General features: G+C 43.1%; 1 protein-coding gene, 1 long non-coding RNA gene and 2 other non-coding genes across 7 annotated transcripts; 1 reads left to right on the top strand and 3 right to left on the bottom strand.

Annotated features, from left to right (window-relative positions):
- The first annotated feature begins 224 nt into the window (after positions 1–224).
- Positions 225–18,075, top strand: LOC101119941 (histone H2B type 1-C/E/F/G/I). Of its 4 annotated transcripts, XM_042237201.2 has the most exons (5): positions 225–1,564; positions 5,457–5,627; positions 7,797–7,962; positions 13,410–13,473; positions 14,586–18,075. In XM_042237201.2, exon 1 carries the CDS (start codon positions 249–251, stop codon positions 627–629), a length of 381 nt encoding a protein of 126 aa, XP_042093135.2. In that variant the 5' UTR covers positions 225–248; the 3' UTR covers positions 630–1,564; positions 5,457–5,627; positions 7,797–7,962; positions 13,410–13,473; positions 14,586–18,075. The 4 variants fall into 4 exon arrangements, 3 of the variants coding, with proteins under 3 accessions (XP_042093135.2, XP_060259373.1, XP_060259374.1); XM_060403390.1 differs by lacking the exon at positions 7,797–7,962 and having other exon boundaries at positions 225–761; XR_009597627.1 differs by lacking the exon at positions 13,410–13,473 and having other exon boundaries at positions 1,385–1,564.
- Positions 4,815–4,886, bottom strand: TRNAM-CAU (transfer RNA methionine (anticodon CAU)). Its single transcript has one exon. It is a non-coding gene; the product is annotated as a tRNA-Met (tRNA).
- On the bottom strand, positions 5,241–5,311 carry TRNAG-GCC (transfer RNA glycine (anticodon GCC)). Its single transcript has one exon. It is a non-coding gene; the product is annotated as a tRNA-Gly (tRNA).
- Positions 9,221–10,391, bottom strand: LOC132658263 (uncharacterized). Its single transcript, XR_009597635.1, has 2 exons — positions 10,166–10,391; positions 9,221–9,806 (listed from the first exon to the last, which is right to left on the bottom strand). It is a non-coding gene; the product is annotated as an uncharacterized LOC132658263 (long non-coding RNA).
- Positions 18,076–20,010: the final 1,935 nt, after the last annotated feature.

Raw genomic sequence — 20,010 nt, 5'->3', positions numbered from 1 at the left:
TTATAGCCACAGTGCGCGCGAAAAAGCAGCCGTTCCATTGGCCAAAGTTCCCTTAACTATTTTAAAGGAGACAAATGCAATTTCTTACAATACGTTCTCTTATTGGACAATGTTGGTATTGACGTCATCACTAGTATTCACCAATCAGATAGAGAGGTTTACTAAGACTTATTTGCATATGGAGTTGTGACTACAAAAGGGACTCTATGCTCCCTTTGTTTCTCGGAAATTTTGTGATTTCTGTCAGCATGCCTGAGCCAGCCAAGTCCGCTCCAGCCCCGAAGAAGGGCTCCAAGAAGGCGGTGACCAAGGCTCAGAAGAAGGACGGCAAGAAGCGTAAGCGCAGCCGCAAGGAGAGCTACTCCGTGTACGTGTACAAGGTGCTGAAGCAGGTCCACCCGGACACCGGCATCTCGTCCAAGGCCATGGGCATCATGAATTCGTTCGTGAACGATATTTTCGAGCGCATCGCGGGCGAGGCGTCGCGCCTGGCTCATTACAACAAGCGCTCGACCATCACATCCAGGGAGATCCAGACGGCCGTGCGCCTGCTGCTTCCCGGAGAGCTGGCCAAGCACGCCGTGTCTGAGGGCACTAAGGCGGTCACCAAGTACACCAGTTCCAAGTGAGCCGGCTCGCAGCCCTGCAAAACCCAAAGGCTCTTTTCAGAGCCACCTACACTTTCAGAGAAACAGCTGGTGCACTTGGTTGTAGCCTAGTTTCACTCAGATAACGCTGCTGGTTTGACGGCGGAAAACGAGGTAAAAATTTTTTTAAAGCTCTCCGCAAGCAGTCTTGGATAAGAATTTAGGCAGTGTATTTTTGCCTGAAAAATTCCATGGACAGAGGAGCCTGGCAGGTTATGGGGCCTCAGTCGATCATGGCTCTGCAATAGAGCGCAAAATTGCCATGCAGATTTAGTATGGGTTATTTGCTGCCCACTGAAATGGATTTTCAGTTTTGCCCTCAGCTACAATGGCACCCCACTCCAGTACTCTTGCCTGGAAAATCCCATGGACGGAGGAGCCTGGTGGGCTGCAGTCCATGGGGTCGCTAAGGGTCGGACACGACTGAGCGGTTCACTTTCACTTTTCACTGTCATGCATTGGAGAAGGAAATGGCAACCCAGTCCAGTGTTCTTGCCTGGAGAATCCCAGGGACGGGGGAGTCTGGTGGGCTGCCGTCTATGGGGTAGCATAGAGTCGGACACGACTGAAGTGACTTAGCCGTAGCAGTCCAGTACAGCAACCGAATTTTTTTTTCAAAGCGAGTAACGCCCCCTCCTCTGATTGGGCAGCAGGACTATTTGAAAAGCCCGCCGTGGGTTGCAATTGGCCTGATACTCTGCCAACAGTTTTGCGCGTTTTGTAGAGATTTTCTCGAAAGTAAATTACTAGCTCTGTCTTGGAATGCACAAGGCTCGGGAGCCTAGAGCCATAAAGCTGAAAATTAACGGTTCTGTGTTCTGCAGTCGGATCCTGAGCGAAATTGCCTCTTTGTTTCTATTTCCCATCCTCTACATAATAGGTACTGCAACATTACCCCTGTCTACGAAGATCTTAGGGTGAGTTGGAATGATTCATGGAAATATTAAAGGTCCGGGACGGTACTTAAAGAGAAAATGTTGAACAAGAAACCCAGCAGCTTGGGAAAGCCGGGTTCTTCCAATGTTTAATCAGGATGCAACGGAAGGGAAACATCCAGGAATCATATGGCTGGGGGAGCAGTTTTCTGGTAGTGTCCTGAGTACACAATTAAAAATCCCGCGAAAGAGGTCAGCGAACTCAGTATTAAAGAGAAGAGCATGTTTATTTAACGCATGGGCTAGTTAGGATTATTAGGGAATGGAATTTCTCAAGGCATGATCGAAAGTCCGTCAATTCCCCAGTCTTCTGCATCTTTCATTAGTGCCTAAATTCTTTTCGGTTGGAATCATTAACATCTGCCGCTACCCTGGCATCCCCTTTTACCAACAAATGATTGCTTTTGTAATTCTTTTTTTTTTTTCCTCCGCATTAACAGCAAAATAAACCCCTACATCCATAACCCCACTTAAGAGTGCAGCATTTAGTGTCTTTCCCTTTGTTACTTCCCTTAAAATTGGGGATATGGACCTATATCAGATGAACAGTTTTGTCCCTGTCACAGGCAACAAGCCTCCTGAAAGTTATGCCAACATGTCAATGAGTCCTGCAAAATATACAGGGTTTGTCATTCACTCCTCTTTTTCCAGTATCTGCGCCCCTGTCATTAGGTCTTGGAAGCTGGCAAGAGCAGTCCCCTAATTTCATCCTGAACCCATAGACTTCCTATTCATCGCCTCTATTATTTGCTCTTTCTGAGATTTTTTTTCCTTCTACTATTAAGAGATCTGAGGGATAATTACCGTCAGTGGGTGATGTAAGTATTGCCCTCTTCTGCCATCTTGTGGCAAGGAAACAGAAGGACAGATCAAAGGCCTTGGGTTTTCCAGATCCAATTGAAATGCTTCAACTTTTTACTGACAGTAAATTGGAATAAGTAAAGTGATCATTTCTGTCTCTGTTTAATCACCGGATTTAAGTTAGCTTCCCCAGAAATCACTTGTGGGCATGAGAGAGAAGGAGAGAGGTATTGTTCTGTGGTCTGGTCAGAGCTGTCCAAATAAAAAGTCAAAAATCAAACATTCTGCACCCTAAAATAAATAAAACAAGACGGTCATGGACACACTAACTCTGGTCCACAAACGATAAATATTTGAATATTTTCTGTAAAACTAAACACCTGACAAAATCCTGATTTTTGCTGGGAGGGAGCATGAATTTTCCACTTTGAGAAGATGCTCAATCTATGGTTACAATATCCAAGAACAGTCTTAAAATTTATTCTTAAATAGAACCCAGAAGAAAATAGTGAATTGTTTCATCTTTCTTGACAAACGTTTTCTTTTGGATTAATCACATATGCCTCTGGTGATCTGTGAGATTACAAAACTTGCTACTGAGGATAGTACTTTAAGAACCACCTCAGATGGAAATTGTATTTGCCATGGGCATCAGTGTAAGCAGATTGAAAATGAAGTGAGATTTCACCTGGCACCTGAACTGAATAGTGATTCTATACAGTTATAGGACTTTGATGTGGAAAAAAATACAGTTGATAAAAGGGCTTTAATGACAGGATTTCTAAAGACTCCGTTACCAGGTTGACAAAGAAGTTGCCTTTATATTTTATTGTTAGTTAACTTATTTGGCTGTACCGGGTCTTAGCTGAAGCCCTCAGGATCTTCGATCATTGTTGCAGCGTGTGGGGTCTAGCCCCCTGATCAGGAATGGAAGCCTGGCGCTCTGTGTTGGGAGCGTGTTGTCTTAGCCATTGGACCACCAAGGAATTCACTTTAGAACCAAGTGAAAATCAAATATGACCCTTTGGCCTTCCATTCCAGACATTTATGTAGATAGATATTAGGTATTCTCATGTTTGTTTATAATAGTTGCATAGAAATAGGCTTAATTAATGGTATAAAGAAAAGACTTTCATGTAGATACTTTGTCAAACCATTTGAATAAGCATTGTGTGATTTAAAAAAAAAAACTTCATAATATGACTTGTTCTCAGGCTCTTGGTAAATAAAAATTATTCATCCAAAGAAAAAAAGGGAGGTTAGGGGAACGGGAGATACGCATATCAAATTCATGATGCTAAGTCACTTCAGTCGTGTCCGACTCTGTGCTACCCTATAGACGGCAGCCCACCAGGCTCCCCCGTCCCTGGGATTCTCCAGGCAAGAGTACTGGAGTGGGTTGCCATTTCCTTCTCCAGTGCATGACAGTAAAAAGTGAAAGTGAAGTCGCTCAGTCGTGTCTGACCCTCAGCGACCCCATGGACTGAAGCCTTCCAGGCTCCTCCTTCCAGGGGTTTTCCAGGCAAGAGTACTGGAGTTGGTTGCCATTGCCTTCTCCCAAATTCACGATAGAGTTACCCTAAGAAAAGGGATGTTAGGGTTGGGGGTGCAGCTGAAGGGTGCTTCAATTTTATGTGTTGTTGTTTTCCATAAATATAAAAGAAATTTGTAGTGAATATATATCATAATGTTAAACAGTAGATGGATTTTTTGTGGTCATTTTTGTACCCTTGTAATTTTTTAAAAGGTGAAAAGTAACAATGAATAGTGTTGTTTGGTGTATTTGAAATTGTAGCTTTTCTACAAACAAGCAGTGCCTAAGATGTGACAGGCCATGGTCTAGATACTACAGCAATAGTACAGCAATAGATACTACACAGGGGGACAAAATACTGAATGAATAAAGTAAAATATACCTTTATACTACATAGTGATGTGTTAAGGAGGAAAACAGAGCAGCAGGGAGAGATTTTTGAGAATTGTTATTTTAAATTAATTTCAACTCCCTTTAACCAAATTTCTGAAACTGAAATTAGCTATATATGGTTTTAATTCTAAATTTAAGTTCTTGTTTACAATACGATGGGTTAACACTAATTTTCTGCTCTCTGAGATAACATATCTGACATTAAAACCTTTCTGATTTGTGAATTTTTTTGTCTCAAAATTTTCTTGGAATAAAGTTTATTCCTGTATTACTCACGTTTTCATTAGGTATAGAAAGACGGGCGTCAGGGTTGCTAAGACTACAGTCCTTCATTTCCTCGAACTACCGCGCGCCAGCCCCCTCGCGCGCCCCCCCTCGCGCGCCCCCCCTCGCGCGCCCCCCCTCGCGCGCCCCCCCTCGCGCGCCCCCCCTCGCGCGCCCCCCCTCGCGCGCCCCCTCAGGACAAATACAAAACAGCTCCTCTCAGGAAAAATACAAAAGAGCTAGCAGAGGATGGTTTCGATCCATCGACCTCTGGGTTATGGGCCCAGCACGCTTCCGCTGCGCCACTCTGCTTACCGCGATATTAAGTATTCAAAATAATTCCTTTATTACACTTTACGTAAAAGGCTATTTTTAGAAACTGGAGAAACTTTCCTTTCAAAGCCCGTTCATTAATTTTACTCATGCTACAAACAAAAGAATGAATCCGAAACAGATTGATTTATATATTCTGAAGGCAGAAAATTGGATGCTTGTTAGGAGAACAACCAGTCGCCAACCAGTCTGCCCCTTTCACCTAGCAGAAGTGATTGCGGGTCTTAACGGTTACAAAATATATGAGTAGGTCAAAATTCGAAAATAGAACATTTCCGAGCTCAAAACCAGAGCATTTTCAAAATTAGAGTAAGAGAAAAACGGAAACACTGTTGCATTGGCCGGGAATCGAACCCGGGCCTCCCGCGTGGCAGGCGAGAATTCTACCACTGAACCACCAATGCTCACACTGTAAACCTTTGCTCCCTTTCTAAATGGCTTTTACGTTTTTTTTTTTATAAATTCGCTACATCGAAACTCTATATTAGGTTTCGTTTTTTGGTTTTATTGAATAGAACCTTGTAATGTTCCCTTTTCCCTTCTTTTTAGGAAACCCTCCTTTCCACTGCAAGTTAAGAGCGTCCCTCTGCGACACCGGAGGCTGGTCTGGGTGTGAGTGACCCAGTCCTGGGGGTGTCCCAGCGGATGGTGGCCCCCGTCCCGGTGGGAGAAACTGTGTGTGTGTATGGAGGAGCTCCATGTCCGGGCGGGTTCTGGAAGGTAGGGGAAGAGGAGAAAGGGGGGACGAGGGCAGGAAGGAAGGAGAAAATGGGGACGAAGGGGAGATCCAGAAAGAAGAGAATCTGAGAAGAGGAAGGGAAGCGTGTCAGAGCAAAAGGAGAAAGACGGAGAGGAATGAGAGGGAAGGGGAGAAGAAAGGAGCCTAGTGCTGTTCCCTTCTGGTCACCCCAAAGGAGAGGGAGTGGGGGTTTTAGGAATTCTGTGCATTTATCTTAGGCTCCGGTTGCTATGGTTATGAAAGTGGCACTAGAAACTCCTTCCAGTCAAATAGGGAATAAAAGTCTAATTAAAGAGTGTTTGTGTGAGCAGCTCAGTCATGTCTGTCTCTTTGCAACCCCATGAACTGTAGCCCACCAGGCTCCTCTGGTTTTCCAAGTAAGAATACTGGAGTGGGTTGCCATTTCCTTCTCCGGGGGATCGTCCCAACTCAGGGATCGAACTTGCATCTTTTGCGTCTCTGGCATTGGCAGACTGGTTCTTGACTACCCACCTCGGAAGCCTACTTAAAGTTTAAATTTCCCCCCAAAATATACAATCGTGAGTCTCATTCATACAAGTGTAAAAGTGAACCCCTTTGAAAAGATTTTACCTCTTTAATGAGACAACTGGTGAGGTTTTACTACCAGTTAAAAGGAGAATTCAAAGAGTGGATGCCATTTATAGATCAGGAATATTGAAAGTAAAAGTCTAAATAAAGTCCAAACTGGCTTTTATACTGCTGAGGATTGGTGAGGAAGGTGGACTTGGGAGGGAAAAAATGTCCCTTCAAGAGACAGAATTAATTTGCATGTCTATAGACAGCAATTGGACCATAAAAAGGCTGAGCCAGGAAGAACTGATGCTTTCAAATTGTGATGCTGGAGAAGACTCTTGAGAGTCCGTTGGACTGCAAGTAGATAAAAACAGTCAATCCTAAAGGAAATCAACCCTGAATACTCAATAGAAGGACCGATGCTAAAGCTGCTGCTCCAATACTTTGGCCACCTGATGCAAGAGCCAACTCATTGGAGAAGACCCTGAAGCTGGGAAAGAGTAAAGGCAAAAGGAGAAGGGGGCAGCAGAGGAAGAGATAGTTAGATAGCATGACAGGCTCAATGCACATGAAATTGAGCTAACTCCAGGAAATAGTGGAAGACAGAAGAGCCTGGTGTGCAGCAGTCCATGGGGTTGCATAGACACCACTTAGCAACTGAACAAGACAGAAATTATTTTCTATTGCTGCCAGTTATCAAAAATTTACAGAATTGTAAAATACCTCTCATTGAATCAGAATCAGATGACACTAAAGGGTGTGCTATAATTTTCCTTTGAGGCATACATTTCCCTGACAGTTCCTTCCTGTTTTAGGAAAATTCTGTGGACTCAGCACAAACAAAAGGGCTAAACTCATAAGTTAAACTCTTTAAGAAGCTCTCCATTGCTCAAAGCCGTGGGTGCTGCTCTGCTGTTTCTGACTATCTCCCCTTAAAGTCTAGGGTGGGAGATTCTTACCATGTGGGTGTACACATTCCTGTAAGAACTGACGAAAGATCTGTATAAACGCCTTAAAAGCCTGTGCACATACACACATTGAAATTCAGTTTGGGGCTTAGGATGACTGTCCCTGATTTGTCCTTCTGTTCCTGGAAGAACCCCTTCCAGGGCCTGAAAGGTAACTCTTGTATGACGCTCTGAAATGAATTATTGGAGGAGGCACAGGTGCTGACAAAGCAAGAGACTATTGGGAAGGAGTCTTGTGGGGGAGAGCAGGAGGGTAAGGGAACCCAGGAGAGCTGCTCTGCCAATCTCTGGTTTATGGTGATGGGATTAGTTTCTGGGTTGTCTCTGTCCAATTGTTGTGGAATCCAGAAACACACCTTGAAGGACACACATCACAGTGGAGTACAGTTTATTATGCCAGCAGGTCCGGGGGAATCAGTTCCCAACAAGGATCCTGTTTCTGAGAGGCCCAGTTTTATGCCCCCCATTACGTTTGTGACTGGTTACATGTTAGCAACTTTTTTCTTGTATATGATTTTGGTGCTAGGAGAACAAACAATTAAGGTTAAAGGGGAGAAACAATGATTATACATCAAGGGGGGATGTCTCCATGGTTAATCTAACAGGGGCAGCCTGACCTCAACTACAATCTCCATTTGTCATCTTTAGGGAAGGAAGCCTCCAGGAGACCTGGTTTTCACTAGCAACAGTTTCCTCACTCTTGGGCAGGGTTCAGGCCCAGTTCACATCCTGTCTTTAAGATGGATGACAGGTTTCAAGATGGAGTCTCTCCTGCTTTCCTCACACTGGCCTCAACACAATCATTCTGACTCAGGTACTTCCTTGTGTCTCACGCATTGCTCAGCCAAGAAGGATGCCAGCAAGAAAGATTCTGGGAGGTGGTAGGACACATGGCATCTCCTTTGACCTTTCTGAATACCTCTGGTTGGTGGTGGCTTATCAATTCTGTGTAAGGCAGTCCTGACCTCCTGTTGTAAAATAACTCCTGCAAACGGTTGCTATGGTGCCTGCAGGGTGATCAGTTTCAGTCAGTATATCCTCTCATAGTTTCCAAGTGTCTTTTAACCTGGAAGGTGGTCTTCATTAAGTGCCATCCTCTCCATACTTCTCATTTGTTCATTCCTGTCCCTGCCTTCTTCAGAAGCTGCAGCCTCTCCTTTATAGAGGCCTCACTCTGGGGGTTCAGCTTAGATTAGGGGTGGGGGTGGCTGGGAGCTAATGTATAACCAGGTGTAGATCAACCTACATTCCTTAAAATCATGCCAAAGGCCACACATGCCTGCCTTACACCCTTATCCACACGTTGTATGATTAGGCCGCCCAAGATGGCTGTTCCTTTCCTCTCTGTACCTACAGCCCCTGCTCCACCAGTGCCTGTTTCACCTACACCCTACTCACAGAACTGACTTTCCCTCTGAATCATAGATCCTAATCTGTAAGTGCCTATGTACTTGCTGTAGCTCCATCTACTCTGTTGTCTATCAAAGGGGTGGTGACGGTGGTGCTCCTCACCTGTTTTCCCTGGCAACAGATAAACCAACCTGACCTCATTTCCTCCTATGGTAATCTGGGTAAACTGGCAATCTCCCTCGTCCCCTGAGAATGAAAGATACTTTCATGTCCTGCCCTCTGTCTGCCACACACCACTGGGTGTTGCTCCAGGACCCTACTTTAGATATGTAATACTTCCTCTACTTTTCTAAATTCTTGGCCCTGTAATAAAAAGAACAGATTAACAGGAGAAAAACAAATAGTTTGACAACATGTATACCTCCTGTGTACATGGGAAATACTCAGGAAAACTGAGTAACTCTGAAATGACTCAAAGCTACCACTTCACATACTTTCACCAGCTGAAAACGAAAGAAAGGTGTTGTGGGAGGGAGGCTAGTTATGGGAGGTTTTCCAGCAAACACAGTTCAGTTCAGTTGCTCAGTTGCCTCTCTTTGCAACCCCATGGACTGCAGCACACCAGGCTTTTCTGTCTGCCGCGGCCAGCACAAGCAAGAGTCGCACCTGCACAGGGAGAGAACGGAGCGTCCCCGCTAAGAAAATCAGAGAGAGACAAAAGATGGGGTTGAGAGGATCAGACCAAAATGGCTGATACCTTGCTTTATTGTGCTGCGGTATATATAGGGTAAAGTACGTAACTTAAGGCACTCACAAGGTTGTTTTTTAATCTCAGGATACAATCACCAGACCCTTACCATTGTATACAGAACACAATCAGAATATCTATCTTCTATGAAGTATACACAATAAGATAATCTATCTTCTATGAAATGTTGCCGAAACCAAACATCTTGGAGCCTTAAGGGTTACAAAAATTCTTGAGGGTGGCAGGACAGGGAGCTTAGGCACATGTCCTAGGGCCCGGCATACCTGCCAGGGAGCTCCCAAGACTTAACCCTTCACGGGTCGTCCCCCGCATCTGTCCATCACCATCTCCTGGAGTTTGCTCAAACTCAGGTCCATTGAGTCGGTGATGCCATCCAACCATCTCATCCTCTGTCGTCCCCTTCTCCTTCTGCCTTCAGTTTTTCCCAGCATCAGGGTCTTTTCCTATGAGTCAGTTCTTCACATCAGCTGGCCAAAGTATTGAAGCTTCAGCTTCAGCTTCAGCATTAGTCCTTCCAAAGAATATTCGGGACTGATTTCCTTTAGAATTTAGGAGAGGCACAGTCATTAGCAAAAGAAAAGAAAGCGTTATCTTGGATCAGGACCAGGACACACCCGATTGGGGGATGGGGGAGGGGAAGAGAACAGCAGGGGGTCTTTATCATGCAGACTTTCTCTAGAAAGGGGGAGTAAAAGAGGACCCAAGAGACTAGATTATCTCTTTAGTGCTGACCAGAAAATTCCAAACTGGTTGAATAAGATACCTGGGGAAGGTTGAAGCAGTAGTTAATTCAGAAGTTACAGTCTAGGTTTAGTATCATGGACTTTAGCATGAGTGACACTATTTTGAGCTGGTAGGGACAATAGTACAAGGACAAAAGTAGAGATAGCACTCTGACCATAAACTCTGCAAATGTCTGAAGGGTTGCTGCTGCTGCTGCTGCTGCTGCTGCTGCTGCTGCTAAGTCGCTTCAGTCGTGTCTGACTCTGTGCGACCCCATAGACGGCAGCCCATCAGGCTCCACCGTCCCTGGGATTCTCCAGGCAAGAACACTGGAGTGGGCTGTCATTTCCTTCTCCAATGCATGAAAGTGAAAAGTGGAAATGAAAAGTGAAAGTGAAGTCGCTGAGTCGTGTCCTAGCAACCCCATGGACTGCAGCCTACCAGGCTCCTCCGTCCATGGGATATTCCAGGCAAGAGTACTGGGGGGGGGGGGGGGGGTGTGCCACTGCCTTCTCCAGTCTGAAGGGTTAGGCTATCAAAAAAACAAAAATCTAAACTTAGTAATGTGCAATAAAATTCATATTTTATGGCAAGGGAAGAAAAATTTAATCATAAAATATTTTCTCCACCCTTTGGCCTCCTCTCTCCCCTCCCTTGTACATTGTGTTACCTGCGTTACATGTCACCAAGACTGCTCAACCATAAAAAGCAACATTCTCCCTGCACCAAGACAACTCAGTCCTAGTCTGTGTGTGGCTTGGAAAAGAATTTCCAGACATGAGGGAGAATAAGAGGAGAATAAAGTTTATTAGAGTGGGGGACACTGTCAGAAAACTGGGGAAGTTCAATGGAGAACTGATGTTGAACAGGGAGGTGTCTTTGTCCACTTTTATACCCAGGGTACAAGGAGTAGGATACAGATCTCGTGGGTCACTTGCTGATTGGATGAGGCACGTATACTGGGTTGAGGTGGAGTAAGGTAAAAACCTTCTCCCCATACGGTAGGAGGGGAGAAAAGTTATACTGCTCAGGAGGACCTGAAATCTATTAATAGTTACAACATTGGGAAGGGAAGAATGATAAAGGTCTGGTTTTTCTGTTCCTGCATTCCAAGACCCTCTTTGGTTTTATCTGCTCTTTCATCCTTGGGTCACCACAGACTCTTTAAAAGATAACTCTCTTTTTTAATCTTGTAAGAGGCCATGACTCAAGGGTTATTGCAAGGGATGACATGGGGAAATTTTTAGGGTGACAAACCTTTATATGGTAGTGGGATCAAACTCCAAGCCTTCTCTGGGCTGAGGAGTCTAGGTTTGTCTCTAGCAAGTGAGAATCTTCCTGCCCTTCCTGTTTGCATGGGAGAGGAGAGAATTTTTCTGTCTACTCCTTCTCCATTGCCTTCAGCTCAAAATAATCCTTATGCCAGAACGGTATATTTTGGGGAAAGCATTCTCTGAACCCCTTCCTAGGGAAATGTCAAGAGCCAAGAAAAGAAACATATAATTTTGATAAGAAAGAAAAAGTTGGTCTTGATTGATTTGATAGTAAGGTTTCTTATAAATCTGTAGTAATTAAACCAATAGAGGAATTAAACATAAAGAGCATGGACAAGTTCAGTTCAGTTAAGTTCAGTTCAGTCCAGTTCAGTTCAGTCGCTCAGTCATGTCTGACTCTGCGACCGCATGAATTGCAGCACGCCAGGCCTCCCTGTCTATCACCAACTCCTGGAGTTCACTCAAACTCATGTCCGTCCAGTCGGTGATGCCATCCAGCTATCTCATCCTCTGTCGTCCCCTTCTCCTCCTGCCCCCAATCCCTCCTAGCATCAGGATTTTTCCAATGAGTCAACTCTTCACATGAAGTGGCCAAAGTACTGGAATTTCAGCTTTAGCATCATTTCTTCCAAAGAACACCCAGGACCAATCTCCTTTAGAATGGACTGGTTGGATCTCCTTTCAGTTCAGTTCAGTTCAGTTCATTCACTCAGTCGTGTCCGACTCTTTGCGACCGCATGAATCGAAGCACGCCAGGCCTCCCTGTCCATCACCAACTCCCAGAGTGCACTCAGACTCACGTCCATCAAGTCAGTGATGCCATCCAGCCATCTCATCCTCTGTCGTCCCCTTCTCCTCCTGCCCCCAATCCCTCCCAGCATCAGAGTCTTTGCCAGTGAGTCAACTCTTCGCATGAGGTGGCCAAAGTACTGAAGTTTCAGCTTTAGCATCAGTCCTTCCAAAGAAATCCCAGGGCTGATCTCCTTCAGAATGGACTAGTTGGATCTCCTTGCAGTCCAAGGGATTCTCAAGAGTCTTCTCTAACACCGCAGTTCAAAAGCATCAATTCTTTGGCACTCAGCTGTCTTCACAGTCCAACTCTCACATCCATACATGACCACTGGAAAAACCATAGCCTTGATTAGACGGACCTTAGTCGGCAAAGTAATGTTTCTGCTTTTCAATATACTATCTAGGTTGGTCATAACTTTTCTTCCAAGGAGTAAGCATCTTTTAATTTCATGGCCTCAGTCACCATCTGCAGTGATTTTGGAGCCCCCCCCCCAAATAAAGTCTGACACTGTTTCCACTGTTTCCCATCTATTTCCCATAAAGTGATGGGACCGGATGCCATGATCTTCGTTTTCTGAATGTTGAGCTTTAGGCCAACTTTTTCACTCTCCACTTTCACTTTCATCAATAGGCTTTTTAGTTCCTCTTCACATATATCTATTAATAAGAAGTTGATGTCTGAACGCAGGTGAAAGAAGTGGAGGTCAGTACCAGGCTCCACCAGTAAGGTGTTACCAAGTAGAGCGTGGGTAGCAAGACAAGGAAGGATGATTGGTCCAAGGATGGATATGAGAGGGTCGAGGAACTGAGTGAGGCGGACAGCCAATCAGAGGCACCAGGAGAGACCTACCAGTGTCACATGGGTCTGAGAACAAATAGGAACAAAACTGAGGCCGAACCAGAGTCAGCGTCGTGGACAAAGGCAAGGATGGAAGGAACCCTTGCGCCCCCAACCTGCTCCCAGCACGCCCTGACCCTTCACTCAAAGCAAAACCTCGTGCTCTGACCGTTGCAGCAATGACTGTCTGGGCTTTTAAGTTCTCTAGAATGACCGTTGGCTCGTCAAAGCAACGTTCTTCTGAAGGTGGATTTGAAGAGGCAGGAGAGGGACAGAGCCACATCAGGAAAAGAGTGTGGGAATTCTGTGGGGTGAGCATGAGAGGCCTTTGTATCTCACCTGCAACTTTGGATCCCTATGCTAGGGGACTATGCTCGTCCTCTAGCTACAAGCCGGTCAGAGAAAAGAGTAATGCCACTTTGGACTATTCCTCAGTGGCACCTGAGAACAAATTTCTCAGAAAGAAGGCTCACTAAGGGATGGATTAAATCTAGCCTAACGTCCTTCATTTACAGGAGGAGATATTGAGACCTGGAGAAGGGAATTGATCCAGTGGCAATGGGTATTTCTTTTTAGCAGGTAATGTATATTAAAGGATTTTGAAAGCATCATGAAAATTCACAAAATCAGACCATCTGTTGAGATCATTTCTGTTACATGCCACTACTTACTTCTCTGAGTACCTGTAAAAGAACCTCCAAGGCCAGGATTCTTGTCCCAATGTTTTAGTTGAGGGAGCAGAGAGATTAGGGTTAGCCCCTCATCACTCAGATGATAATGAATGAAATCAGGAACTGAATACAGGAATACCTATACCTTATAAATATAAAATATATAATTACTATTCAACTTTATGGAAATCCAGGGTGTCTGAAGCCTGATACCAGGTACCGAGGAGTGACAAAATGAATGACGAAGGGAAAAAAAGTCCCAAATTTCAAGTAACTTAAGTGTTAGGAAAAAGAAACACCTGGGAAGTTCTGCTTAAGAATGCAATGCAGTAATTTATGATAGTTCAAAGGACTGTGGGATACCCTCACGTGAGCAAGGGTAGAATCTTCAAGAGAAGGTGAGATCAATCTGAAAGACACTGAAGAACTTTCCTATATGAAAGTGTGTTTGTAAGGGTTTTGTTTGTCTTTGATGTCAGTAGAATCTGAGTGTGTATTCTGTTTTGATTCAGAGAGCCCCCAGCAGCATCCTCTTTGGTGATTATATCAGTGCAGCTTCTTCTGCACAGGGTTTTACATTTCATATATTGGCAAATTTAAAACTTTTAAAAGTAGAATTTTATTGCTTGCATTTTCTTTCTCATGCAGTTAAATGTACTTGTTTCTTAGAAAAAGACGTAGTTTGAGAACATGGAGCATATACTTTCTTTGCTTTTTTGTACCTTTCCTTTCTTTTTTTTGGGGGGGGGGGGAGATGTGTTAATTTTCTTATTACGTAACATATTGGATGCAGAAAAATCTTTTAAAAAGATAAAAGTACTCCCCTCCAAATGACTGGAAATTCACCTCCCAGGTGATCAAGTGACCTGATCAGTGTTTGGAATTGATACTGTGCCATAACTACTTCCTGGGTATCACTTTGGTTTGAGCTCATCTTTTTTTGTATTTGCTTTTGACATTTGACAATGTCTTTTAACTTTTCAAAATATAATTTTTTTTCTCCTTCAAATTTAAATTTAGATTACAAATATAATCTCCAACTGACAATTCATTGTCAGAATTTGAGGCTTTGGACCCTGGCTCCTGGATGAATTACTCAGAAAGGAGGAGAGAAGACGACTTGCTCAGAAGCAGGGCAAAGCTGTGATCCTGAAAGAGCCTGCCCATAACCAGCAATAGCAGCGCACCTCAGTAGAATTCCTCACAGCACACTCGGCAGAGTACTTCTCGACTGCCTGTTGAGCCCTCTGGACAAAAAAAACCCTGAATTTCCACTCACCTGGATCAAGACTGAAGAAAAGTTCCCAGAAAAGACCTCAAACAGTGAGGTTGAGTTTACTTTTCCTCTTTCAACAAGCCAGACTACTAAGAACTGTGGTGCTGGAGAAGACTCTTGAGAGTCCCTTGGACTGCAAGGAGATCAAATCAGTCTATCCTAAAGGAAATCAACCCTGACCTGGAGCTGAAGCTCCAGTACTGTAGCCACCTGATGTGAGCAGCCAACTCACTGGAAAAGACCCTGAGGCAGGGAAAGGTTGAGGGCAAGAGGAGAAGGGGAAAGCAGAGAATGAGATGGTTGGATGGCATCATCGACTCAATGGATATGAGTTTCAGCAAATTCTGGGATACAGTGAAGGACAGGGAAGCCTGGCACGCTGTAGTTCATGGGATCACAAAGAGTTGGACACGATGGAGCAACTGAGCAACAAGACGGTATTGTACACCGAATAAGCCTGTCAAGTCAGGTACTATGGGCTTGTGTTTCTCTTCAATTCTCATATGCTTAAATATGAAATTTCCACAGTTGACAGGACATAGTGGACTGACTGGGAGTCAGAGTTTGACTTTAGCTGTAGATCTGTTTCTTTTATGCTGTTAGATATGCAAATCAGTCAACTCCCCCAAGCCTCAAATTTCTATATTTCCTCCAACTTGTGTGCTCTGTGATTCTTTTGAATTGCCCAAGGCATTTTGGATAGTACCAGGCACTTGACAGGCCTTAGGAAAAATATCTATAGCCTTACTTGAGAAGGTTCTGAAATGGCCCACACATTTGGAGCCAGATCTTGAAACTTAGCTATATTGGCAAGAACATATTCAGATGAACTTAAAGATCCTGGAGACTAGATTATTTTAAACTAGGTGAACTCTGTTTACAACATTAGTATTTAATAGTGAGAAAGAAATTTGAGCTGTTACCAATTTCTACCAGAGATGAATTATGTCAGTGATTTGTCAGCCATTGATTGCATACCCACTCTTCATTTTAAACAGTACAAAAGGATGAAAACGGCCCCTTCTCTATTCTTGAGGTAGTAGTTCATCATCTAGTGGAGACTATAAGCAAGTTTTGTGTGTTACTCTTATTTGATCTTTACAACAACCCTGTGAAGTAAGTGGTATTGCTAGTTTTTCATTCCTGAGGAGGAAAGTGAGGCACCAAGGGTTAGATGAGTTACTCCATAACACAAAATGGTAACTTGTGGAGCCTAGACTCACACTCAAAGCCTGGGCTGTAAACTGTTTCCCCTGGCACAGGGGAATTAGTCTGTACCCCCTCATTCCAGATGTTTTTTAATGCATACCAAGGGGTGGAGGCAACTCTCCTCCTTCCCTAAAATCAGATGGAAAATAGGAGGTCAAGATAACCATCCACAACTCCTGTGCAGTGACTTGGTGGGAAATGGGAGTAGTTATGTTTGTTCTTTAAGCAGTTATGTCAGATCCTTCTAAGGAAGAACGAAATATACTTACTCCACTAGAATTACTATCCCACATGAACTGTGAATTTTGCCAGGCCGCTTTTAAAGTGTGTGTGTGTTTTTTTTTTTTGTTGTTAATGCAGTTGGGAAAATTGTCTTAACTGCTGGGTTCTCTTAATATCACTGCTATTTGGCCATTTTCTTCTCATCGTGCCTTTTTTTTAAATCCTGATTGAGTTTGTACACTTTTATAAAAAATGTTTTTCTTTTCTGTAAGAAAGAATACAAGATATAGTTTAAAAATTAGGCACAGAATTTGACCATCAATTATAAAGGTCATTCAGTTATACAAATATTCTCCTATATTTATTACCATGAATGGAGATTTTAAAATATAAATAGTAATACAAATATTAATTACAAACTTGAGAAGAAATAGAATAGAAGCAAGGAACAAATCAAAGTAAATGACCTATTAGAAGAATAGGATTAGGAAAGCCACCTAGACACTGCTGACTCCCCACATTAGCAAAGATGCCCAAGATACAACTGTTTAATAATTGAAAGATCTAAGCCATGCTGAGTGATCATTGGAATTAGGAACTCAGAAAAATGTAAAAACATAACAACAGATCACATAGAAATTTTGGTCCAAAAGAAACTTTCTGAACTATCTTTAACTGGCTGAGTTTACTAGTATTATTTGGGGGTGGGGTGGGGAGAGGGAGTATTATCCTATTTTGACATTTGATTAAATGAAATTCAAATAAATTCCCCAAGATACTATGTTAGGAAATAAAGGATGTTTTCCATCTCTTACTGCAAAAACCTTGGGCATTGTACCTTAATTTGCCATGTCAGGATCTGTGAAAAGGAGGATAAATCTTGGGCCTATCTTAATCTCTTTTCTTTTTCTCCAGCTATTTTTAAGCATTCATATTCCTGTTTGTTACTGTTAAGGTTACCTAAGGTAGAGAGGGGAAGAGGGTGAGAATGTGAGGCAGCCAAGGAGAAATATCCATCACATTCAGAGTCTCCCACTTCCTCCTATCCAGACTTACACTACTCTCTCTTGGTTGAAGATGAGAGACGTCTGTGAGCTTGTGACTGCTTTAACCAATAGAGTATGACAAAAGTGACATTGTGACACGAAAGGCTAGGTCTTAACAGGACCTGCAGCTTTCACCTTGTTGGTTAGAAATCACTCTTAGAGTTTTGAGCAATCATATTAAGAAGTCTGACCACACTGAAACCATTCCGTGAGGAAGCCTAGTCCAGCCACATGGAGATGCTACTAGCAGTTAACGTTAACGTTAACGTTCCCAGCAAGAGTCTAGTCTTCCAATTATCCCAACCCAGTTGCCAGACTTATAAGTTATGAAAATTAATAAGCAGAAACCTCATTTTAACTGGAGTTAGGAGGCCATAGGGAGTGCTCTCAGCCCTATCTACCACTCCAGGTCAGTTGCTGACCCAAATGGAAGACATGGTATCTTGGTGTCTCCAAAAGGAAAATAGTTATCACTTGACTACCCAGCAGGAGGAACAAAGAATTTCTCACTGCCAGACAAGAGGCCAGCCAGTAAGAGACTGCCACAACTCAGCCAGTGAAAAGCTGGTACACTTCAGAAACTCCCAGTTTCTTCCAATGGACTCCTTGTTTATAGCAGCTCCACCCAACTGCCCTTCCCTATAAAAGAGCATTCTTCTGCTTTGTTCTTTGCACTTGTCTGTGGTTTCCCATAGATTCCATCCTGCTTAAATGCTATTCTTTGCTGTTCTGGAATAAATCCATTTTGTTGGTAAAATAACTGGCTGTTTTATTGTTTTAGATCAACAAAGTGAAGATGTCGCCATAGAATTCTAGTTCCCATAGCCTAAGTTTTCCCAGACATTGTAGAGCAAAGCCAAACCATCTCCTTTGTGCCCTGTCCAAAGTCACTCACAAAATCCATGAGCATAATAAAATGGATATAATTTCATGCCGTTACATTTTTTACTCAGCAGTAGATGGCTGAAACATTTATTGGTCTTTGTATACTATCTCTGCTTCAGCCTCTGATTTGTGAGCTACTTAAGGGCAAAAAATGTTTGTAATTCTCTTCACTGAGTATCTCTGTTAACTGACAAATAATGGCTGTCAATATGCCAACAAATTTGGAAAACTCGCCAGAGGCCACAGGACTGGAAAAGGTCAGTTTTCATTCCAATCCCCAAAAAAGGCAATGCCAAAGAATGCTCAAACTACCAAACAATTGCACTCATCTGACACACTAGCAAAGTAAAGCTCAAAATTCCCCAAGCCAGGCTTCAACAGTACGTGAATCAAGAACTTCCAGATGCTCTGAAGGAACCCCTTCGGATAACCTGAAACACAGTATGCTCATCTTTTTAAAACAGGGATTATCAAATTTTACAATAAATCATAAGATTAGAGTACTGTTGATATCCACTCCAGTATTCCTGCCACGATAATCCCATCGACACATGAGCCTGCGGGGCTACAGTCTATGGGGTCACAAAGAGTCAGACACAACTGAGCTACCAAGCACACACAATATCCACTTTAGGGTTCTCTCCTGGATAAAATTAAATACAAACAAAAGAAGATCTTTGGATAGATTTTTCATACAAAATATATCCTCTTCTTAACAGTTGTTGCTATTGTTCAGATGCTGAACCATGTCTTACTCTGAGACTGCAGCATGCCAGGCTTCCTTGTCCCTCCCTATCTCCCAGTTTGCTCGAACTTGTCCATTGAGTCAGTGATGATATCCAGCGATTTCACCTTCTGTTACTCCTTTCTTCTGCCCTCAATCTTTCCCAGCATCAAGGTGTTTTCCAAAGAGTCAGCTCTTTGCATTAGGTGGCCAAAGTATTGGAGCTTCAGCTTCAGCATCAGTCCTTCCAAAGAATATTCAGAATTGATTTCCTTTATGATTGACTGGTTTGATCTCCTTATTGTCTAAGGAACTCAAACCACAATTCAAAAACATTAATTCTTCAGTGATAAGCCTTCTTTATGATCCAACTCTCAAATATGTACATGACTACTGGAAAACCCATAGCTTTGACTATCTTAACAGAGCATTTCAATTATGGGAGTATTACCAAAACAGTCTGTGTCTCCAGATTGCCCCTTTTGTAACATTAGCATGTTACTCTGCTTTGAATATTGTCAAAATGAAGGAAACCTCATTTAAAATGCGGTACTTGGATGCAATCTCAAAATGACAGAATGATCTATGCTCATTTCCAAGGCAAATCATTCAATATCACAGTAATCCAAGTCTATGCCCTGGCCAGTAATGCTGAAGAAGCTGAAGTTGAACAGTTCTATGAAAACCTACAAGACCTTCTAGAACTAACACCAAAAAAAGATGTCCTCTTCATTATAGGGGACTGGGAAGTCAAAAGAAGCAGGCAAATTTGGCCTCGGAGTACAAAATGAAGCAGGGCAAAGGCTAACAGTTTTGCCAAGAGAGTGCACTGGTCATAGCAAACACCCTCTTCCAACAACACAAGAAAAGACTCTACACATGGACATCACCAGATGGTCAATACCAAAATCAGATTGATTATATTATTTGCAGCCAAAGATGGAGAAGCTCTATACAGTCAGCAAAAACAAGACTGGGAGCGGACTGTGTCTCAGATCATGAATTCTTTATTGCCAAATTCAGACTTAAATTGAAGAAAGTAGAGAAAACCACTAGACCATTCAGGTATGACCTAAATCAAAT

This window comes from Ovis aries, chromosome 20 (assembly GCF_016772045.2).
Source record: "Ovis aries strain OAR_USU_Benz2616 breed Rambouillet chromosome 20, ARS-UI_Ramb_v3.0, whole genome shotgun sequence".
Classification (NCBI taxonomy): Eukaryota; Metazoa; Chordata; class Mammalia; order Artiodactyla; family Bovidae; genus Ovis; species Ovis aries.
Note: the sequence above shows the minus strand (reverse complement) of the source record. Positions and strands in the feature narration are given on the sequence as shown.

Bases quoted from the DNA above. Each gene is read 5' to 3' on its own strand.
- LOC101119941 (XM_060403391.1), top strand. From the start codon at position 249: ATGCCTGAGCCAGCCAAGTCCGCTCCAGCCCCGAAGAAGGGCTCCAAG.